Genomic DNA, 24,462 nt, shown 5'->3' on the forward strand with positions numbered 1-24,462 from the left:
ATTACTCAATTTAAAATATATTAGTTTTGATAGTTTAAGATGTATACTATGTGTTGAGTGTAGAAAATTCTCTCCCAAAGAAATTTCAAAAATTAATATTTGTGAAAAATTAGATTGTTAAAACATTTTAATTAATAAAATAAATCTACCGTATCACATCTATCCACCTTAGTTTGTAAAATTAAATTTTGGCCTGAAAGTTCATAAACGGTCCAATGGTAAGTCTCATCCATGACCACATTGAGACTTACCAGGAGAGGCATTCAGACCTCTTATGTCACATTTGTCTCATTTGCCTTCAGAAGGATTTTCCCATACAACCTATTTCTATTTTTAACATCTCCAAGCATAACATGCTGAACAGAGTGAAATAAATGGCTGTAAAAGATATCACAGGAAGAACTTGAGATGGCACGTCATTATTACAAAAAGTTAGGCTAAACTATGAAAATGGGAAAAGCATTCCTAGACAGAGGCATCTTCTTACAAGAACCCGAGCTCACATGTACATTGAAGAAAGGAATGAGAAAAAGGGCAGAAGTTCCATGTCTGTATATATTAAAGGTTCAAAGCAGCACCTGTTATCTCCTATGATGCAAAAATTGATAACTAGGCACACTATATATGAACAGTGCAAAAAGGTATTGAGCCACTTTATTCTTAATTTAGACCTCCTACTCATTCTCTCCCTCCGGTCCAGTTCCTGCAACTTGTCTTTTATCGGTGTCCCTTCTAACATTAGGAGATGATGGACTCGTCCGAGAGTTTTGGACATGATGGATTTGGGGATCATATTTTTGGGAAGCAAGGTAATTAAGAGCCGTAACCACATCACCTATGACGGGTCGCATGTTAGGCTGCTCCTGCACGCACATTGCAGAAATTGCAAGAGCTTGGTACAAACCTCTCATAGGATATTGACCTTGAAGCAGCGGATCAACCATTTGTGAGAATCTCTTCCGATCCTTGAACAAAGGCCGTGCCTGCAAACAAATCCATACACAACATCAGATCAAGATTAGTTTTTTGGACAATGGTTATGTTTGAGCTCCAAGAAAAATTAGCATATAAAAGTTTTAATATGGAGATTCATCACAAATGTCAAGTTTCAAAAGATAATCGGGGGCAGGGTTTTTGACAAAAAATGAATAAGGTGATAAACTTGGCTAAGTCACAATTTGAACCCATGACTTTCTTTAAATTCAATGATTTTTCTCTTCACAAAGTCAACATAGTCTAGCTTCTGCTTCCCTAGTCTAGCTAAACTACATTCTCAAGTTATATGATAACATAATCGACTCATGTTTAAGACAAGACTAGCTGATACACATTCTGGGATCACAAAGCCATTTAACGAGATCAAGCTGAAATACAGTCAAGTCCATGGTTCATATTACCTAATTTCAACTAGGTTGTAAGAGTAAGTAAGCCACTATATTGGCACTGAGAAAATTGAGAATGAATGAAAAAACACTTTCATCTAGTAATATGTGATACAATATATAAAATGTTTGATTTATATAACGAGCCTATAATGCACATGAAGTCCCAAAGGGAACCTGAGTCAGTACGTTCACAGTATTTTAGACTTCCCCGAAATGTGGAAAAACAACCTGAGTAGATATCGTTTACTTTTATACTTATATGAATCAACTAACAGTGAGTTCAATACAAGAAATGGTCAGCAATTTGATCAGCTATTTTCTGCTTAATGTAGAGGTCATCAACAAATAAAACTGCTTAACAAGCTACTAGGGACCAAAAGCATTGGTGTCACTATGCAACTGGGCTGCTCAACTAAAGGTGACGCTCTTAGTAAAATAAACAGTTATCATTAAAAAATAAAACAAAACAAAAACTATTCTAATAGTTTTACATCTCAAATACTGGCTCTTAAGCACCCAACACACAGCTACAAACATTCAAGAGGGTGATAAAGATAAAGAAATGTAAACTATTCAGACTTATAGGCTGATCTTTACACATGAACTAATATTCCTTAGCACATTATGTATCAATATGGACACAATTACAACTAATGCAATTCAACCGACAGTAATATCAATAGAATATAGTGGCATAGCAAAGTTATCTTATTCTTACCCATGCAACCAGATTTTGCTCCCTAGCAGTTTTGGCAGGATCAATTGCTTTCCTGCCTGTGATGAGTTCCAAAAGAACAACCCCAAAACTGTAAATATCTGATTTAACTGTCAACTGGCCTGTCATTGCATAATCCGGTGCACAGTATCCATATGTGCCCATAACCCTTGTGGAAACATGGGTCTTATCGCCACTCGGCCCAACTTTGGCCAATCCAAAATCAGATAGCTTTGGGTGATAACCTTCACCAAGCAAAATGTTCGAGCACTTCAGATCACGGTATATAACAGCAGGTTTCATTTTATCGTGCAAATACTCCAAGCCCCTTGCTGCACCAGCTGCTATTTTCATTCTTGTGTTCCAATCAATTACTTTCCTACCAGGTGGTAGATCTGCCATCAAAAGTCAAGAGGTGAAAAAATATACGTGACATAATTTTAGAGATGGACAAAAAAATGAAACGAAGATGGGAAATTGACATAACAGTCATAGGAATGAAGATGCAATGGAGATGGGAAGAGAAAAGAATCATGTGTTGGGAAAAATGAGTACCATGCAAATGGTTTTCCAAAGATCCTAACGGCATGTACTCGTAAACCAATAGCCTCTGATCTCCCTCAGCACAAAAACCAATTAATTTGACAAGATTGGGGTGGTCAACTGGACTTAATGTTAAAACTTCAACAACGAATTCCCTGATCCCTTGGCATCCATTGCGGTCAAGTTGCTTGATAGCTACATCCTACACCAAAAACAACCACATAACTCAGGACCTACCAACCAGCCTATGGCATAGAATAAAGCACAATACCGCAAGAAGAGGTACTTAGGAGCAGCACATATAAAGCAGCAAGTTTAGGCCATAGCATATCATAGCACTCACAGCTTACCAGAGCAGCAAAATATATATATATATATATATAATTTTTTTATAAGTACCCAGAGCAGCAAAATATGGATAGCATCAAATCCAACTTATGGAAAATATTTTAAAGGGTTAAAAGAAAATTTACAAATTTTATCTGTTCTCTATGTAAGTTAGTATTAAAAATTGTTCGGTTAGGTTTCCGGCTAGTTGACTATTGCAATTTTTTATTAAAGGACTTCTAGATTTAGATTAACTCGAACCAACCTGATTGATTTTGTCCAAGTGCCCCTTGTAAACTTTTCCAAAACCTCCTTCGCCTAGAAAGCAGTCTGACCGGAAATTGCCAGTTGCAGCTGCTAGTTCGTCAAAGGTTAATGTCTGTTGTGCTAGATCGCCAATAGTTTTTCCATCCTTTGAAATCTCCTTCAAATTTAAACCCTTTACATCCAAAGCTAGTTGGTTATCCTTATACTCTAATTCCTTTTTCACATCAGAATCCTTTACATCCACATTTGGGTTGACTTTCAATGCACCTAAAACAAATTAGCAAGAGACATAAGCATGATACACATAGGAGAGAGAGAGAGAGAGAGAGAGAGAGAGCAAATAAGGCACATGGTGAGAAAGGCCAAGAAACAATTTTGAGATAATTCTTTCAAAAAGTAGGGGATTGGGAAGAACCACCGTCATCGGAAAGCAAACAAAGAACACTAAATGACAAAACCCAACCCTCGAGAAAATTTTTGGATTTAGGGTTTGGACCTTTCCAAGCATGCAAGCAAGCAAAAAAAAAAAAAAAAAAAAGAATTTGTTTAAATCATACAATTAGGAATTAGCAATTCAAATTGTACAATTCTGAGAAAGCACCGAACTTTAAGCCCTAATTGGAATTAAAAACAAATGTATCTCAAACCATATCGCCAAGGCCAACTTGCATTCTCTAACCATTCAGTTCACCGACAACGTCAGAAATAATATAAAAGAGTTTGGAACGTTTATAAAACAAAAATTAGATAGAGAGTAGAGCATGCGTTCATTAAATTAAACGCAAAACAATGGCGAGACTTCGCTTGGATTTTTTTTTTTTTTTACATCGACTTCGCTTGGAATTGGATATGAAACACGGTTGGGCACCGATTATCATCGACAAAAATATCAATTTGATTGCCTTACAACATACCGATGCACCAGAAAATTAAGAAAAAACCCAAAAATATATTCTTTCTTAAAAAAAAAAAAAAAAAAAAAAAAAAAAAAAAAAAAAAAAAAGAACCAGAAAAATCAAATAAACCAAATGTATTGTCCAAAATTTAATCAAGATGGAACACGGAACTACCTGAAGCGGTTCTATCGCCGGGCTTACTCTTCTTGTTACTACGAGTTTTGTTCTTATGCTCCGAGTTTTTGCTTGATTCCCCTGTGCAGCGAAAGCAACCCATGCTTATAGCTTCTCTTCCACTCCACCGCTCTCCTTCTCTCTCTCTCTCTCTCTCTCTCTCTCTCTCTCTCTCAGCTCTCTCTCTCAGCTATTCACAGAATAACTGAGTCGTAAACATAAACCCAAAAACCCAACCATAAAATGCCCAGAGACAATTTGGAGACCAGTAAGGGTAGAGAGAGAGAACTAGTTCTTCTTTCTAAAATGGAATGGTTTTGTATATTATGGGGGCCTCTCTTGAGAAATTTGTATACTTTGGGGTTTCTCTGCGGTGGTAATTCAACGGAAATATTCAGCAAATACCGCATCACTCCTTTTCTTTTGTCTTGTTTTACTCGTCGGTGACGTTTCGAATATCACGGTAGCCTCTTTTAAGTTTTATTATATGGCCGTTGATTGAAAAACAAAATTATTAAAAAAAAAACAAAAGTAAAAACGAACGTCAATGTCTCGAGCAGCCCGGGATGGGTCCCACACTGTTCGTGCACGTGGGGCCACTGGCTAGTGGCTACACGCGTTTCCTAGTTAAGGTTTTACAGCACAGCAAGATCTATATTCGAACGGCGATCCACGCGTTTCGTCTTAAATGCGACAAACTCACCCAATCGTAAACCGACACGTGGAGACTGTAGAAGTACGTGAAAGAGGTGATTGTCTCTCAACTGTTTAAAAAAATTATATAAAATAAAAGATATTAAGTTGGTCAACGACCGTGAATTTAAACTGACGCGCTTTGTGAGGGAACTCGGAGTCGGGAAGTCCAGAATTGAAGGTGATTTTACTATTTGGGTGCGGGCCCATGTTGACAGCTGGGCGGTATGCTCAGTGTAAAATTTTTTTTTTATATTTTTTTAATATATTTAAATATTTTTAAAAAATAAAAAAAAATATCAATACATTTAAAATCACTTTTTTAATTATTAAATAAAAAATAAATATATATATTTTGACTAACGGTTAAATAAAGTGGATAAAATAGAGAGACAAAATAATTTTTTCGTTACATGTTGTTATTATAGATTCGAAATTTCTAGAACCCCACTATTTATTAAATAAATATTATAAAATAATATTTATATTTATAATTTTATATAAATAATCATATGTATATCTGAAATGATGAAAATTTAAAAAATTTAAATTTAAATTAAAAAAATTGATATAAGAGGACATATATCATGCTTGACTTATACGTATATGTAGGCACTAAAATCTAAGAACATTTTGCATTCATTTGTTTAAAAAAAGAGTTGTAAAAATTGCACGTAAATTTATTATAAATAAAGACATACATAATTATTTAATGCTATTTATTGATAAGTAGTGCTATATATATTTATAATTTTTTCTTATATTTTTATTTATAAAACTCATTTTATCAATTTTGTTTTTAAATTTAAATTTTAAATTTTAAATTTTATAATTTTTTATATATCAATAACTGACAAGTGAAAAAATAAATTTTTTATAAATTTTTTTTAAATACAAACAACATTTTTCTTTATCGATATGCATTCGATATATATGCATAATTAATTTTTCTGCCAATTGCTTTGATCTCTTTTCGATCTGTACGATTTATCAGATTTTTTTCTATTTATTTCGAAGTAGCCCAAATTCCAATTTCTTCAAGATAGTGGTGATCAGTACTAGTATTAAAGGAAACTACTTTGAAAACGACATATTTTGGCAAGAAATCCTTGTATTATATATGGCTAAGAGATTAACTTAATTTCTATGCATGCATGGGACTACTGGATCTTCCCTGATACTGAAGATAATTACGTTGAAGATCATGCCGATAGACCTCCTTTAATTAATGTTTTAATTATGGGGTATATATGCTTAATTAAATGCAGATCATATCAAGCATGCAACAAGACGAAGGTGGTTAGAATTTCCATATGCCCTTAATTTCGCGTGAATAAATTAAGCTGTTCACCAAATTAAAAAAAAAAATTACATAAATAAATAAACCAATAAAATATATATATACCTTGATCATGACTTGAATCGATGTGCGTAGTTTGTGAATATATAAATTAAGGTACTTGTTCACCAAAAAAAGAAAATAGATAAATAAATCAATAAAATAAACCACTTAGTTGAAGCGATTGATCAGTTTCAAGCATGCAAAGCAAACTTATCGTGCATTTAGTCGAGTAGTTTAGATATAGTTATAGGTGTACTCTTTTTAAAAATAGTAAAATTTATTATTAAAAAAGTAATTTTTTTTTTTTTATGTAGTTCAGCCATATCTATTCATTTTTTTAAAATGAATATGCGACACTTGTACTATAACTGTAAATATCATTTCTCATCAGATAATTATATATATTGATGTCGTGTACGCCCCCTCCCTCCCTTTTTTTTTTTTTTTAATAAAGTCTCATCTCATTCATAAAAAGATTCAGAATACACATTAAAGATAGTTGGTAGTTTCCTCCAAGTCCACTAAACAGTCTGAAACATGCAAAGCATTTTACTTAGTGTATGTGCAACAACATTTCCTTCCCTATAGACATGATTAGTGAAACAAACATCAAAAAGTTGTAACTTCTATTTTATATCTTCTATGATCATCCCAAAATAGCTCTCATCTTCTATAATTGCCATGAGAACTCTTTTTGAACCCCCTTCAAGTACCACTCGTTTCATACCCAGTTGAATATCGAATCCTGCTGCAATTAGTGCTCCTATCGCCTCTGCTATAGATGGATCATTACTATAACTTCCCTTTTTTCTCATTGTAGTCAAGAATTGACCTTCCTCATCTCTTACTGCTATGCCAATCCCTAACATACATTGCCTGTTATCCATAGCTACATCCCAATTAATTTTACAGAAACTTGGTGGTGGGCAATTCCATGTGATATTCCTTTGAAGATTAAACTCAGTTTGGGCCATAGTTCTAACTTGTAAGGCTGCTGCTTCTTGTCTCATACTATTAACTCTGCTCATCACTGACTTGGGATCAATTAATATGTTTTTAAAAACATATTCATTCATTCTCTACCATAGATTCCATAGGATTAAAGCCAGCTCTTCCATGTCTTCCTTGTCCAGTATATTGAGCATATATTCTATAAACGCTTTGATGTTCGTGACTGACGTTTTACTTTTTTGTATTCTCTTTGATCCTTGCCCGAGAATATCAGAAGCTGATATGCAACCCCATAATATATGTTCAGTAGTTTCTGGTTCTACTAGACATAATGGACACATTTGATAAGTTAGAATCTTCCTCTTGTATAAATTGACTTTAGTTGGTAGAATGTCAAGACATGCTCTCCATAAGAAATTTTTTAATGTTGGTGGAATGTTGAGTTTCCAAATCCTTGTCTAGTCTTCGCATTTCTCTGATCTGTGTGAGCATTGACCTTTGTTTCTGTCTTGAATATCACCTTGCATGAAATAAGCACTTCTAACTGTGAAAATATCATTGGCAGTTCCTCTCCACATCAACTTATCTTGTATGTTGTTTCTGCTAAGGGGTATTTAACAAATTACATCTGCCTCTTCTTGAGAGAAAATTTCTCTGACTAGAATGGTCCTCTGTTGCCTAGTATCCTGGTCAATTAGTTCCTCGACTCTCATATTTGCTCTGAGTGAATTGTGTCAATTTTGAGGAGTGAAGGTAGTAGGTGTTGGCAGCCATTTGTCTAACCATATCTTTATAGCTTTCCCATTTGCAGCCCTCCATATCAACCCTTTTTAAAGGAATGATCTTGCATAAAAGAAGCTTCTCCAAATATAAGATGGATTAGTTCCCAGTTTTACATTGAGAAAATCAGTTTAGGGAAAATACTTATGATGCAGTACTTGTGAAGATAATAAATTTGGAAATTGAATCATCCTTCAACATTGCTTTACTAATAAAGTTTTATTAAAATTTTCAAAGTCTCTAAATCTCAAACCCCCTTCATTCTTTGATTTCCCCATTTGAATCCAGTTAATCCAACTCACTTTTTTCTCCTGATTAATCTGTTCCCACCAATAGCCTTTCATCAGTTTATTCAGACCCTTCAATAGACCTTTGAGAAGTCTAAATACCCCCATAGAGTAAGATGGAATTGCTTGAACCAATGATTTTAGCAAAATTTCTTTACTTGCCTTGGATAAAAATTTCATCTTCTATTTTTGCATTTTGCCTCTGACTTTGTCCAAAATATTATTGAAATCTTTGATTATTTTTCTCCCAACTAAGGCTGGTAATCTGAGGTAGTTCTTATAGGTAGAGGTTGATTTGATTCCTACAACAATGAGTATACTATCTCTAGTATAGGCTTGTGTATTGTTGCTAAAATATATCGAAGATTTTCTTTTGTTCAGTCTCTGGCCATAGGCAGTTTCATAAATAGAAATCAAGTGCATCATCCTACTCCAATGTATTGAAGAAGCTTGACAGAAAACCAGTTATTACTTTTTGTCTTTCTGCCTTGTTGAAGAGTTGAGTGAAGGCTTCTGAATACAAAATAAAAATATAGGGTGATAGTGGATCCCCCTGTCTTATTCCCATCAAAGGTAGAAATGATGGTTGTGGATTCCCATTTAGTAAGATAGAAGAAGAAACTGTTCTAATACAATTTAGGATCAAATCTATCCCTCTTTTGTCAAATCTCGTTCTTTCCATAACAACTGCAATAAAACACCATTCCAATCTATCATATGTTTTGTTCATGTCCAACTTGAGTGCCATATACCCATCTTTTCCTTTCACTTTACTCTTCATAGAATGTAGGACTTCAAAAGCAATAATGAGGTTGTCAGTAATCACTCCACCTAGCACAAAAGCACTTTGAGTAGTGGATATCAAGTGAGACATAATGTTTTTTAACCTATTGGCCAGTACGTTGGAGATAGGTTTGTATACGACATTACATAAACTGATTGGTCGATATTCAATGACCTGAGTTGGATTTCTGATCTTTGGAATAAGAACTATATAAGTTTCATTTATAGTTCTATCCCAACAGTTAGTGTTTAAAACCTTTGTCACGGTCACATATTTCATTGCTAACTGTATGCCAATGTTGCTGATAGAACCTTGCAGAGAAACCATCTGGGTCTGGAGAGCTCATTGGATTCATGCTAAATACTACCTCTTGCACCTCTGTGAAAGTGAAATATTGAATTAACCAATAATTCATATCTTCTGTTATCATTGAGTGCATTAGTTCTAGACACTCTTTTTGTCTAGTGGGGTTCGAGGTTGAAAACAGATTTAGTAAAAAAACACTGAAACACCTAGTTTATACCATGAGGGGTATTGTAGCATTGACCCTCTTCATCCTTTATACTGTTAATCTTATTAGCTTTTTTCCTTTGAGAAGCACATTTATGGAAAAAAAAAAAACCTAGTGTTTATGTCCTTCTTTTGAAGCCAACTTTGTTTTGTTCTTTGTTTCCACTTTAAGTTCTCTTCCTTTAGTATCATTGTTACTTCCTTGTTCAGTTTTTGAATTTCTTGCAAATCATATCCTGTATTTCTTTGTTGTAGAAGTTGAAGTCTTGTTTTTCAATTCTCAATTTCTCCCAATAACTGTTTTCTTTTGATTCTACACCAGTTCAGTAGCTTATTCTTACATCTGCTTAGCTTATTGGATATTGTTGTAATAGAGCTAACATTTCTGTTATTATCAAGCCAAGTATTATCGATAAGGTCCTGACATTCCCTCTGTTGCCCCCAATTAAATTCATATCTGAATACCTTTCTATTTTTCCTATTGTACTGAGAATTTGTATTCAGAGTTATTGTAATAGGATTGTGATCAGAAGTACATGTCACTGTTGCGTATATCTGAATATCTTGATACAAATTGATAAATTGGGGATTTGCTACAAATCGATCTGGTCTTTCTTTTGTGAATTCAAAACCTTCTCCATTGTTTGCCCAAGTGTATTTAAGACCATTGTATCCTAAATCACTTAGATCATTGTCTTGTAAGGCTTTATTGAAAGAAGTCATTTAGGTATTGGATCTTGCTGCTTCCCCCACTTTCTCATGTTGTTGAAGAATTTCATTAAAATCACCCATGCAGATCCATGGTTTATTGACACCTGGTTTCAACTTTCTTAGCAATTGTCAGCTCCCTTCCTTAATTGTTATACAAGGATTTCCATAAAATCCAGATAGATACCATTCATTCTCATTTTGAGGCTCTATAATTAGATAGATATATGTGAGTTTGTATAGGATTCCAACTCTACAGAAATAAGAGAATTCCACATAGAGCAATTCCTCCACTGAGTCCTTTACTGTCAATAATGAAACTCTTATAAAAACCAAGTTTGTTTCTAATTGTTTTCATCCTTTCTCTCTTGCTTTTTGTCTCAATAAGGAAAAGGATGTTTGGGCACTTTTCCTTTACTAAGCAGTAAAGCTCTTGAACTATACGAGGGTTTCCAAGCCCTCAACAGTTCCAACTTATACATTTCATTGGTGATGGTGGGGCTGCTCAGCAACCACCACCTTTTGCCTCCTAAGTTAAGCTCCTTACAGGTTTGAGCATGTCCCATGGTTTCTTGAAATGATTTTGTTGATTATTGTTGTCAATTTCTATGTTATCTCTTTTTCTATTGTTTGTTTCACTACTATAAGAAGTTTCCATCTGCATTTCAATTGTTCTATTTCTCTATGTATGTCTTGCTCTCTTTTTCCAGTCAATCTGTTTTTTCCTATCTTCCTCACCTTTCGCCATTTTCACAGGTTTTGTAACTGAATTTGATAGATTAATAGGGGTATCAGAAGAAGTTGTGATTGAACTACTTTGTGCTCTTGTCATAACCCCTTTTGCTTGATGAAATATTTTTTCCTGTTCTATATCAACTGACTTATTCACCTCAATTTCAGCATAGTTATTGTGATGTTCCAAATGTAAAAAACCTTTTCCCTTGTTTGAACAGCTGGCTCTAATGAAATAAAATTAATCACAGGTTCTTCTACAAGCAAGATGTCATCTGCTTTATTTTGTTCTACCATACTTGGTTTTTGAATTGATTGGTCTTGGCCTCTCCCACGGACCCCATATCTTCTATCCCCCTGGCCATTTGTACTTATATGAGATGCCTTCAGCCATTGACCATATTGAGAGATGCTACCAAATCCAGTTGTGTTTTTTTCTTGCCTTCTCTACATCACAACTTCTGTCAGCATGCTTAATAGCCCCCACAATGAAAACAAAACAAAGATAACCTTTCATATTTGAATTCTATCCTCCTTTGCTTTCTTTCGACTCTAATTTTCTTACCTCTGACAAGAGGTTTGGTAATATCCAGAATTACTCTAATTCTAAGATATTTTTCCTAGCCAATACCATTTTCATCCATATCAACAGTTAGTACCTCCCCCACTATTGAGCCAATTCTCTCCCCCCTTCATAAGTCATAGTTGCCAGAGACAAACCATGAAATTGAATCCAGAAGATTTCATGATGAAACTTCATCTCTTGTGGAGGATTATCACTATCAAATAGTTGAATACAAATCAATTTTTTTTATCAAAAGACCATGGTATGCCATGTAGGACTCTTTCTAAATCCACTAGTTTCTTAAATTCAATTAAAAATTTGTTGCACCCTACCTCTTTAAAGAGTAGCTATCCTTCCGGATTCCATAATTTTGTCATCATGTCTTTGAAAGCCTCCTTGTTTATAGCTTTTTCTATTAGAATCAGCATAATCAAACAATTTTGACTTCTTACATATGATCTCATTGTTTCTTCCTCTGTGAATACTACGATTTCCTGTTCTTCCTCTATAAGTATAAAACATTTCCATAATCTCTCCAACCCATCTGCCATGTTCGATTAGGTTGTTTGGTTATTGAAACTTTGAGAATTACAGACAAGACCTAACCACTGCCTTACCCTTAAGGAAAGGACAAAACACCTTACCCTCAGAAAAAGGAAAGGACCCGTGTACGTGTCCCGTTGATATTCCTTGGCACTGATCCCGTTGATACTATATATAATATGACATTCAAACAAGAACCAAAACTATGATCCACCTAGCTAGTATTTTTGCTTAAACAAAAACACGTACAAATATCGAGGGGCGGTGCACCAAACCATGATGATGGTTTAATTATAATATCGAGGGCCAGTACTAATGTAATAGAACAGTAGATGATGGTTTAATCATGAGTTGTTATAATTTTTAGATGATGGGTATATAAACACGATCGATACATCATGCATGACTCATTTCGATTATAAAAATTTAAATTATTAATATTTTTTTTATATATTGATATAGGATCAATAATGTGATATCTTATTTTATCATAACCATGATCAGTAATATTTGTTTTTTCTAATTTTTTAGGAACTTTTGTATTTTCTTAAAATGAAGAAGAATTTTATTGATGTTTGAAAGAAAATTATTTTTTATTGTTGTCAAAAAGGGGTTATTGTTGCAATTACAATGATCCAATCAATTATTCTAAAGCCGCGTCTACATTACACATTGCTTAGGTGGTATTATTTGATTTGAAAATTAAATTTTATCATTTACGCATAATAGAATAATTCTTATGTAAATGAACAGAAATAATCAATTTTGATATTCCTGATCAACAGAAAAGTTTATTTTGTTCATTAAAGTATAAGGCACCTTAGATTTTATTCCGCTAAAATAATAAAATAATATGAGCATGCATCAGAGAGAGAGAGAGAGAATGAGTGAGAGAGATTAATGTTCAGCTGTAAACACGTTGGCCAACAAACCAAAAGAGCTTCCTACACTTGGATGGCTATGCCACTAAAAACTAGATGATCATATATATTTAATTTGTGTAAAATATTGCAAGTTAAACTCAATTAAATAGGGGGTTGGTTTTGAAGGAGTTGTAGCAAAGATTGGTAGTTATAGCGAAATTGCACCTAGCCGTTTTTTCAGTTTTTCAAGAGCACAAAACATTAATCTAATTTATCATGCATGATTATCTTCAAAGATTTTTAATTTGTTATCTAATAAGACAACAGACATGCCTGCACGCGGGTTAATCGGCTGGATATTTGAATCTCAATGAATATATATATATATATATATATATATATATATATATATATTATAATTTGTACATGCATCTTTGTGAAAGATGTCATCATGAAGCCCTCAACCCCTTTTTAACTTTCAAAATCAATGATATGTAATAAATTATTTACGATGAGAATGATTACTTATAACGAAAATAGATTTATTTTAATAAAAAATAATTATTTTTATAAGAAATAATTTATCATAAATAAATAATTTTTTTGTAGTGTTTTAATTAAGATTTCCATGTCATGCCAGTTATAGCAGGACCATTAGATCATACAGTATGTTGGTTTTGAAATATTAATTATAAATTTTTTTATGATCATGTTAATTATCTTTAAAATTCACTCTTAAATAAAATTAAAAAAAAATTAATGAAAAGCCACGTGAATATGTAAGTTTTTTTGTCCATTTTTATGCATAAATTAGTTAACATTTTCTCTATATAGAATGAAGAATTAATATAATATAACAAATATATATATAGAGTAAGTACGTACGTAATTTGATGGTTATTATATTTTTAAGAGTGATCATTATGATCATCTTCCATTTTAATTTAAACAAGAACTTTAAGAAAAGTGATAACAAAAGACCAAGTACAGGCCGAGTACTCTTGAATCTATATATGTATACATAGTGCTCGATCGATCTTGCCACCTGCAGCTAGGAAGGTTCCAGCCATGAATTAATTAATATATATGCAGACTAATTGACTACTACTTCATAATTAAATTGGAATCACACACACACACACACATATATATATATATATATATATATATATATATCGCACGTACATAAATGAAATTAAATATGATAGCTGATGATCAGATCAGTGATGAGGGGAAGAATAAAGAATACACGGTTCCATCAGTCTAATTAAGTAGCTATCTAGCTAGTTAGTCCCATGACTGACAATTGCATTAATTATAAATTAGAGACATACTCAAAATCAAGTCAAACCATCGAATGCATGTGCATGTAGGTAGCAATTTATGTACAAGCATTTATAATATGAGAATTTATTTGTATAAGTTTTAAATGGATAAATTTTGTGTAAATTTTTATAAAAAAAATATATTCTATATTAAAAAGTATAAAAAAAGAATTATTTTTTATTAGTGTGACTTTTTTTTTAATAAAATATTTACATGATACTTGTCTAGCTATTTATGATTTATACCTAATATTACTCTTATAATATACATGCATGTACAAGCTGCTAGGAAAATCCATGCATGGTGTTCCCCACAAGCGAGCTCGAACACTAATCGATCTCTATTACATGCCTGTTGCATGATCCCGATCCATAAATATTCCTCGGAAGAAAACGATTGAAAACGCTTGCTTTTTATATATATATATATATATATATATATATATATATATATATATATATATATAATTCATAATTCATATAGAGAAGGAAACATGAGTAGTTGGCGTTGGATCTATCATCTATCTAGGATCGAAGCTGCATGGAATTGGAGGCTGTGACCGAGAGAATTAGCTATCATTTCTAAACTCATTACTAATCATTTCTTTAATTATTAAAAAATAAAAATATATAAATAAACATATTTAATAATCATATTATCATTTTTTGATAAGTTATATATCTACTATCATCATAAATAATAAATATTAGAAAAATTTTATTTATTATTTCACACATCACACATTATTTTTTTTATTTTTCTTATCAAATATGTGGTATATAAATTATGAGTAGAAAAATTCAATAAATTAAATAAAATTAAAATTAAAAAAATATAATATACGGTGTGTGAAAATAATGAGTAATAAAGTTCTAAATATTTTGAGCCATTATTATCCAAAATATCTTAAGAAAAATGTTAGTAAGTTGCTTAAATTTATATTCTCATGTATTTATTTATTTTTACTTAAGTGACTAATTTTTAGTTTGTTGATATATTTTTTTATATTTTAAATATATTTAAATATATTAAAAAATAAAAAAATAAAAAAACAGCTTATCACCACTCATATCCCAACCCGAACGGTCCTATCGAGAATTGACGTTCATTTATCAGTAGCTCGTACGGGTGACGGCCCTACATTTAAAAGCATTGCATTCGTTACTTGCAGCTTGCTTGCTAAGCGTGCAAGGTTCCGAGAGATTAGAGAGATGATGGAAAGTCAGTGCTAGCTACGTCCTATCCACGATAAAATTTAGGGACGTAAAATCAATATTTTGAATATGGTACAGAATCCTGTATCAGTTAAGTCATTCAAATGAAATATTTTAATATCGATTTTATTTTAAAATATAAAATAGTTAATATATGAATAAATTATATATATAAATATATAAAAATTATATTTTAAAATAATAATTTATATATAAATAATTTATATATAAATACATATATATATATAAATTATAAATAGTTTAGTCTGAATTGAAAGTTAAAAAATAAGCTTATAGTTTGAAAAAAAAAAAAAAAAAAAAAATACAGGCCGAAATATCGGCTGGTGCTGATCGAAATATAGGCCGATACAGACCGAAATTCTGGCTGGTACGACCGGTACCGGCCGGTACGGCTGGTATTTTGGCTGGTACAGAATAGGTATAGTACCTATACCGGCCAGACGGCCGAAACGAAAAATTTTGACCGTACCGACCAGTACGGTATGAAATTTAAAACACTAGTGTTAACCGATCGTATAGTGTAAAAATATGTATATTCTATTATATATTTCAATTTAAACGCGATTCTTTAAGGCTTTATTTGAAAAGTAAATTCATTTTAATTCATATCAATTTATCATTACAATTTTTTTAAATTTTAATATAAAATATAATAAACAATTCAAGTTTTTCAAATCTCAAAATAATAATAATAATAATAATAAATAATATTCTAACAATATTTTATCATCTCAACTCAATTCAACTCAACTCAGTTTAACATTTAAACGCACTCTAAGTATATTATGTTAAAATTTAAAATATTAATACGACTTATTAATATAATGGATAGTGTTATATCAATCCGTTTTAATCTGTTAATAAATATTATGAAATAGATTAATACGATTCGATCCGTTTTAATCTATTTATATAAATAAGTTAAATAAATTTGAAATTAATTTGTTTGACCTGATTAAATTTAATATAAATTTATATAAATATTAAAATTACAATATTTATAAAAAATATAAAACTAATTATAAGTCTAAAATACAATTTAAACATAAAAATATCAAAATTAAAACTTCAATAATTTTACTTTTAGGTATAAAAATATAATTGTAATTTTAAATTTATTAATAAGTCATAATGAATCAAAACAAGTTGATTTATTATCAACATATTAAATAATTATATCTTAACGGATCAATTCGTTTTAACTCAAACTCATTAAAATTAAATTTAAATTTAATATTATCATATTTTATTTATATTGAATTAATAGGTCGTGTAACCTATTATTACGTAACCTAATACGTAACAGGACACAGACCAGGGATGAGCCGACTGACTCCCATGGGAAGAGTTTTGACTTTGTTAGCTAAAGCCTACAATATTAATGGTTAATATCCTAATGCTAGCTAGCTGGGAGATCCAGCATCGATCATTCCTTAATCTGGCAGTCGCAGAGACTGAATTTAGAGGCGGCTACATAAAACCTGAAGAAGAACATACGTGCTACGTACGTACGATATAATACTGATCAAGAACATGCGCGTGGTTGGGCCTCACGTCGATCCTTTTCCGACGTTGTCTTTCGTTTATCCAGAATTGGAAGCTGGACAATGGACGATTCGAAATTCATCTCCATTTATCTATCTTATTATTATAAATTTTTATATAAAATATAAAATATAATAAATAATTGAATATTTTCAAATTTTAAAATAATAATAATATTAAAAATAATATTTTATTTAATTCATTTAAAATTATTTCAAAATTCAAACGGGACCAAATTCTTCCCTTCTGGTGGAAGTTTTTCTCTGGCCGAGACCAATTTAAGCAAGGCTAGCACTGCCAACCGAGTCCCTTTCCTCATTTTATGGTTGGCCCTAAACGCTGCAAGGTTTGAAGGTGATCTCAACACTGTTGACATAGTTGTGAAAAAAGGTTACAAAATGGCTGTGCAGGAGCTGAGTCCACTGCTATAACCTTTAAAAAAGCATTATATTTCTAGCCTTCATCAGCTAAAAATCCCCCGTCTTTAATTTCAAGGCCTGTATTATCTTTGTGGGCAGATTTCAGATCAAGGCCTCCATTAATGGATCTTTTATTTGTGGGTTTTCCTTCTTCTTGGGCCAAGACCCTAACATTTTTGTAGGGCTTTCGGCTAAAATAAAAAATGGATTACTCATATGCTACCAATTGAATGTTAATGATTTACAGGTGCAGTCACACTCACTTCAGCAAATGAATATAGCAGTTGTTAAACAGTTTGAGCTCGGTTCATATATTTGGTTCAAATTCGGTATATTTAACATATGAATAGAGCAGTTCTTAAATAGTTCGAAAAAGGGGTATTCCGACCCCATTTTATTTATTTATTTATTTATTTTATTTTATTTTTTTGGGTGTGAAAATAATCTATCTATAGATATACTAGAAAAATTTTATCATTCTATACAAAAAATTTGAAAAAAAATGGTCTATTCCAATGCTCTTTTGTGATTTTGTACATGAGATTGTGATTGTGCACTAATTTGCTTACTGATTGGTAGGACCAAAAGGAGCTTTTTTTTTTTTTTTTTGGAAGCACCAGATAACAAAGGTCATCAAAATTCTCCAGTTTGTTCTTTATCCTCCCTCAGATAAGGTGGTATTGGTACCTCAGAGGCTCACTGCTTGATAGCAAAACAGCACTTGGAAGACAACACCTGTTCTATGCACTTCGAATAGTTCCAGACAAAAAAGTCTTTTGCTTTTGCATGAGTAATACTTTTCTTCATTCTAGATTTTGTCGTCCTCTATCATGCCTACTATGTAGCACATTTTTAGTAATTTTCGTTTAAGTGATTTATAAAAGCAGCTACTTGAAATGTATCACGTCAACATATGTGAGTGAGGATGATCAAATGTAAGATGGAATAGTATTCTTCTTTTTGCATAGATCTCTAATAATTGGCTAGAATGGAGCAATATGGTTCTCCTTTTCATCTCAAATGCAAGAGGTTTATACACAAAACTTTCCTTACAATGGTTATCTTATGCATAAAAAGTTGCTCCCCGGCACAAGAACAAAGGTTCATAGTTTATTATAAATAATATATCTCGTGAAATAAAAAGCAAAAATTAATAGTCCAACAAAATATGATCTCTTATTCAAAAGAAAAGTATAAACGACGAAAACAATATTTTTAACTTTGAATAAGTAAAAAGATTCCTCAATCCTATCATTGTGGACTACTACAAAGTAGCTATCCATTCAGCAAATATCAAAAAAAGATGAAACAAATTAATTTAAACAACCAGAAGATAGGCCCCAAAAGAGTTGCTAAATATAAAGAGGATTCCTCTCATGCCCTTCAGTGCTATAGCTGCAAGTAATCTTTAATCGACCTCATTCAAAATATTCTTCAAAGTTATCTCTACATAAAAAAAAAAAAAAAAATTATGTTAAACATATAATTAATTGAAATGACTATAAGAAAAGATTCTTCAAATATGAATCTTATTAATTTCTAACTTGTAGATTTTAGCATCTTTCATTATATCTTGAGAGTCATAATTAATGAAGGGAGCCATCAACTAGTTTTGTATAATATGCACAATATAGTTTTCACTCTTTATTATACTAGGTGAATGATAACACATTATAATTTATTACTACTACTTGTTGCTTATAGTTGCATATTATTATCTTTTTATTGTTTAATATATGTAAAATAACTTACACATATAAGTATAATATCTAGTAACGTATGAAAAAAATATATTCATAATTTATATTTAATAATAATATATTATACATCTATAATTTTGACTTATTATGCTATCTCTATATATTTAAATGGTTTAATTTATTGCATTTTATTTTATGTGTTACTTTTTTAATTTATAAATATAAATTAATTTATTTTATAAAAATTTATATCATAACAGTCTTTGGATCAAAATTATTCGGTTGGTTAATTTTTATATTCAACCAAATATTAGTGGAGCTGTCTTCTTCATCCAAGCAATAATGAATTCATCCAGCCAGAAGGAATTCAAAACCCAAGACCAAAACGACACATCGTTTGAATGATTAGCAATTTAGCATAAGAAAAACTGCAGTGGATGGTACACTACACTATTGAACGGAAAGTACTGTGATTCTGGGAGCTCAGAGAGAGAGAGAGAGGAGTGATGGCGTCGTTGCGGTCAGTGGCTCTGAAAGCTGTGAGTGGAGAATCATGGTCCCACATTGGTCCGCGGGCCCGAGCCCTAATAAGAGTGCGAGCTTTCTCGGCCAACGTGTCACCTCCATCCAAGGCCGTTGTCTACGATCACCACGGTCCACCAGATTCTGTCACCAGGTCCTTACTCCCAACCCTAACTGCATGGTACCTAGCTTTGTTCTTTAATTCTTTAATTTTTATTTTGGTTTCTAAGTTTTTGTTTTTATTTTGTTTGGGTTTGTATTTCGGTTGCAGAGTGATAGAGCTGCCGCCTGTACAAGTGAAAGAGAACGATGTGTGCGTGAAAATGCTCGCTGCTCCTATCAATCCCTCCGATATCAATCGCATTGAAGGTTACCCTTCTTCCTATTCCATTACTCGTTGCTCCTATAACACTAATGCCTTGATTAGGATTGAAAACTAAGAGATTGCCCTCTGCTTGGTTGCTCGTTTACCGGTGGAAAATATAAGGAGATAGACAAAGATTTTTAAAAAAAAGAGAAATTACCCATTATCATCTATCAAAACTGGCATTTAGCACCCAAAACTCTCAGACTTTAGGAACTTGTAGTCTTCGTTAAGACCTTACCTTTTTTATTTATTTATTTTATTTTATTGGCACTGGGTGTCCGGGAACAGCGTCCAGACTAATCCCGGGAGTGCACATGCCCTCGGAAATGAGTTTCTCGCAAGTGCACCTCGGGTCATTCAAGGGAAAAATTTTCCAGTTTGATTGCCTCTAGAGATTGTTTGCACCCAAGGGGATTTGAACCTAAGATCATGTCACATGTCTTATCTTTTATCAATTTTAAGGATCAGAGCTTAATCGAGGGTGCAAATTACCAAAATTTGGTAGTTTAGGGTGTCAATTAGCAGTTTTAATAGTTTTTTTTCCTGTAGATTGAAAAAAGGTAGTAATTTGGAAGTCCAAAAGGCAATATCCCCCTGTAAAATAAATTCTTTTTTTTCATCTATCTTTCCCAGAAGAGAGTACACTCTGTCTAACTGAGGTAACGATGCATTAAGAGAAATCTTTAGCTTTGTCTTTTCCCAAATACTTCTTTTGATAAGCATGTCTCTAGTACTTCTAAAAGTCTAGGAAATTGGCTCTTGAGTTATGATCCGCGAATCAAATCCAAATGCAGGGCAGTCATAATAAATTCTTTTCCATAAAATGTTAAAAAAGAAAAATCAAATTTCTGGTTACTTAAAACTGGCATATAAAATCGTTAAACTAGCACATAAAATTGTTAAACTAGCACGCATAAGTGATGCTCTTGTATATATCCCGTATACTCGGGCCTCTGTCTATTTCATGCTCAATGAAATTGTTTATCGATAAAAAAAAAAAAAAAAAAAAAACTGGCTTGTAAAAGAATGCATATTATTATTTTTGTTTTGGGCATACATCCTGACTAGATATTCGAAATGATTTTGGTTTTAAAGTCAAATGCGGATGCTGCCATAGGTGTGTACCCTGTGCGACCACAAGTGCCTGCAATTGGAGGATATGAAGGTGTTGGAGAAGTGCACTCGGTGGGATCTGCCGTTAAGGGTCTCTCACCCGGTGATTGGGTCATCCCATCTCCACCCTCTTCCGGTACACTTGCTTTTGCTGATTTATTTTTCTTTTTGTTCGACAATTTGAGAATTGTTATACCATTTATTCTGTTAAGGCAAATAACAAGGAATATATATATATATATATATATATATATATATATATATAGAATATTTAATGGATGGAAGACTTTTCATTCAGAGGGATTGGACAAATATTTTTCCTCTTTTTATTTTTCCCCAGGGACATGGCAGACCTACATTGTGAAAGATCAGAGTATTTGGCACAAAGTTATTAAGGATTCACCTATAGAATATGCTGCTACAATTACTGTTAATCCTTTGACTGCTCTTAGGATGCTCGAAGACTTCATTACTTTAAAGTCAGGTATTGACATCACCTAATTTTAGTATTTTTCTCTTTACCTGCTTAACCTTTTCTTTTAATAAGTCCCTGTACCTTCTTAACTGTTACTAGTTTGGTTTGAATAGGAGATTCTATTGTGCAAAATGGGGCTACAAGCATTGTGGGGCAGTGCATAATTCAGCTTGCACGATATCGTGGTATCCATAGTATAAATATAATACGGGACAGGTGCTTATTCAAAATTTTGGGTCAAATCTCCTGAGCTTGTTTACTTCCATGTTTGCCAGCATCTAGATAAAATCATAAACATTTAAGCTGTGCATGTTAGATTTTCTATCATTATCTTCTACTTCTAGAGAAAACTTTCTGTGGGGAATCTGATTTTCACTTGCCATTGTCTACTTCCTACAGGGCTGGATCAGATGAAGTAAAAGAAAAGCTAAAAAATTTTGGTGCCGATGAAGTTTTTACTGAGAGTCAACTGGAAGTGAAGAATGTCAAAGAGCTTCTGGTATTGTCATATATTGACTCATAGTTGATACTTTCTGATGTTAATTTTTTACTTATAAAAAAGAGTTGATACTTTCTGATGCAGTGGGAATTAGAGGTGTTTACTCTTATCCCATGCGGATTGGATGTCAAAGGCTTTGTTCTGTGGCAGTTATTTTGTTTCTGGAATGCAAGATGTCAAACTGATGTTTCTTCATTTTAACATGTCATTAATATGTTGCCCTAATCAGTAGTTGTTTAAATCTGATGTTATTGAATTTACATGTCATAAATGTTCTAGGCTAATCTACCTGAACCCGTTTTGGGATTTAATTGTGTTGGCGGAAATGCTGCTTCTTTGGTTCTTAAATTTTTGAGGTATGGTATGCAATGCGTTATTTTTTATAAAGTCAAGCATGTTTCATTTGGCTCTAAAAGATTTATATTCTTCAATGTGGGTAATGAGTTTTTGTTTTCAGGCATGGGGGAACTATGGTAACTTATGGTGGAATGTCTAAGAAACCTATTACTGTATCCACCTCATCTTTCATCTTTAAAGTAAGCCGTGCTTTCCTTTTTCTTTAGCAGTTCTAGTCTTCTACTTGTTAATTTACTCATAAAAAAATCCTCTACTTGTTAATTAATAGAGGAAGGGTCAGGAATTTTGAACCTGTATGTTTGTACCTCCTGGTAAGCTGGGATGAGGAGTAAATGTGACTTAAAGCAAACATTAGAGAATGATTAATTAGAAACAAGTAGGCTAGGATGACACTTGAAGTGGCCAAAGCCTTTCTGATGTAATGGGCCCTGATCGAGAAAGTCTGGTCACATGAAAAGAAGGCTAAGCATTCTCATTGTATCAATATGAGCAGAACCAGTTGAAGTTATTGGAGACAAGTAAGTTATGATACTCATTATGAAATGTAATGAGTAGACAATACAATAAAAGCTGAATTCACCATGAACAGGTCATATTGTTGCTCAGTGTGTTTGCACTGTTTGCATTTTGCTTTCTTGAGCAGGTAGGATGGTACACACTGGGTCTGGGCTGGATGAATATAAGCTGAGCCAGGCTCCATGCGAGCTAGTGATGCAACAAACTTAGTCCAATGCTATCTTCTAATATTAGTAGCAGTAGAGAATGATGCCTGCTGGACTTCTCCTTTTATTACTAAGCTGAGATGAGTGGTCAAGAAATATAGTTCGCTCTCATGTGGACAAATTTGTACTAATGGAATTACTTGAATCTCCATTACTGTTTGGAAATTATTTTCATGGTCATAATTAATTAAGATCTTGAAGATAGAACTGAACAGAAGTTTTGGAATTCAGAAGCTTAACACTGATCCGTTCGACCATGCATTTGGTAGCAGAAATGAAAGGGAAGATAGGACTGACACTACTAGATCATTTTTGGTTGCCTTGTTGGCAACGAGCCTTGGGATGGTTTCATATGTCAAAGTGAACAGTCTTTATACTTTTCGATCTCAATATAATGCTTTTATCCAACTAGAAAAATAGTCATCGCTATGACTATCATGAGATCTATGTCTGAGTGTGATATAAACTTGCATCTATGCATTAAAATCCATCCGTTTTGCAGGACCTTTCTTTGAGGGGATTCTGGCTACAGAGATGGATGAGTGCCGATAAAGCAAAAGAGTGCAGAAGTATGGTAGATTACCTGCTGAACCTAGCACGAGAAGGGAAGTTAAAATACGAGTATGTTCTTCTTCATAAACAAAAATTCCAACCATCTTTTGGTTTACATCCATGTGATCATATACCATGGCATTGATTGCACATGTTAATATATTGAGGTGCCTGTCTTTGCAGGATGGAACTGGTTCCGTTCGAAAATTTTCACAGTGCATTGGATAAGGCACTTGGAAAACTAGGGAGCCAACCGAAACAGGTCCTCACATTCTAGTTCTTAATCACAAGTCGACCAAAGGCCATTGTTGTGTCATCCTTGTTTCTGTATATTGTGTTTAGGGTTCGGGACTTGGATTTTGTATTTCACCATGTCATTATACACTCCTGTGACGCAGGATAGTCTAAACTTCCAGAAAACTTGATTTCGTTATTGTTGGGTGATCAGCAGTCAAATTGCTGAACTTTGTAATCAGTTATTTTAACAGCAGATATGGGGGAGAGATAATGATAACAGAAAATGCCAAAACTGCAAATGCAGAGGGAATGTGTCTACTAAGAGAGG

At 32.8% G+C, this 24,462-nt stretch overlaps 2 protein-coding genes across 2 annotated transcripts; one reads left to right on the top strand and one right to left on the bottom strand.

Moving 5' to 3' along the window:
• Window positions 1-390: 390 nt before the first annotated feature.
• On the bottom strand, window positions 391-4,764 carry LOC121239190 (probable serine/threonine-protein kinase PBL5). Its single transcript, XM_041136350.1, has 5 exons — window positions 4,308-4,764; window positions 3,236-3,504; window positions 2,656-2,845; window positions 2,104-2,495; window positions 391-983 (listed from the first exon to the last, which is right to left on the bottom strand). Exons 1-5 carry the CDS (start codon window positions 4,408-4,410, stop codon window positions 675-677), a joined length of 1,263 nt encoding a protein of 420 aa, XP_040992284.1. The 5' UTR covers window positions 4,411-4,764; the 3' UTR covers window positions 391-674.
• LOC121239191 (enoyl-[acyl-carrier-protein] reductase, mitochondrial) lies at window positions 3,557-24,413 on the top strand. The gene is made up of 11 exons (XM_041136351.1): window positions 3,557-3,575; window positions 19,775-19,966; window positions 20,084-20,181; window positions 21,297-21,428; window positions 21,633-21,776; window positions 21,881-21,983; window positions 22,167-22,266; window positions 22,546-22,622; window positions 22,724-22,802; window positions 23,848-23,966; window positions 24,081-24,413. Exons 2-11 carry the CDS (start codon window positions 19,797-19,799, stop codon window positions 24,172-24,174), a joined length of 1,116 nt encoding a protein of 371 aa, XP_040992285.1. The 5' UTR covers window positions 3,557-3,575; window positions 19,775-19,796; the 3' UTR covers window positions 24,175-24,413.
• The last annotated feature ends 49 nt before the right edge of the window (window positions 24,414-24,462 follow it).

The sequence above is a fragment of the Juglans microcarpa x Juglans regia genome, chromosome 7D (assembly GCF_004785595.1).
Source record: "Juglans microcarpa x Juglans regia isolate MS1-56 chromosome 7D, Jm3101_v1.0, whole genome shotgun sequence".
NCBI classification, from domain to species: domain Eukaryota; kingdom Viridiplantae; phylum Streptophyta; class Magnoliopsida; order Fagales; family Juglandaceae; genus Juglans; species Juglans microcarpa x Juglans regia.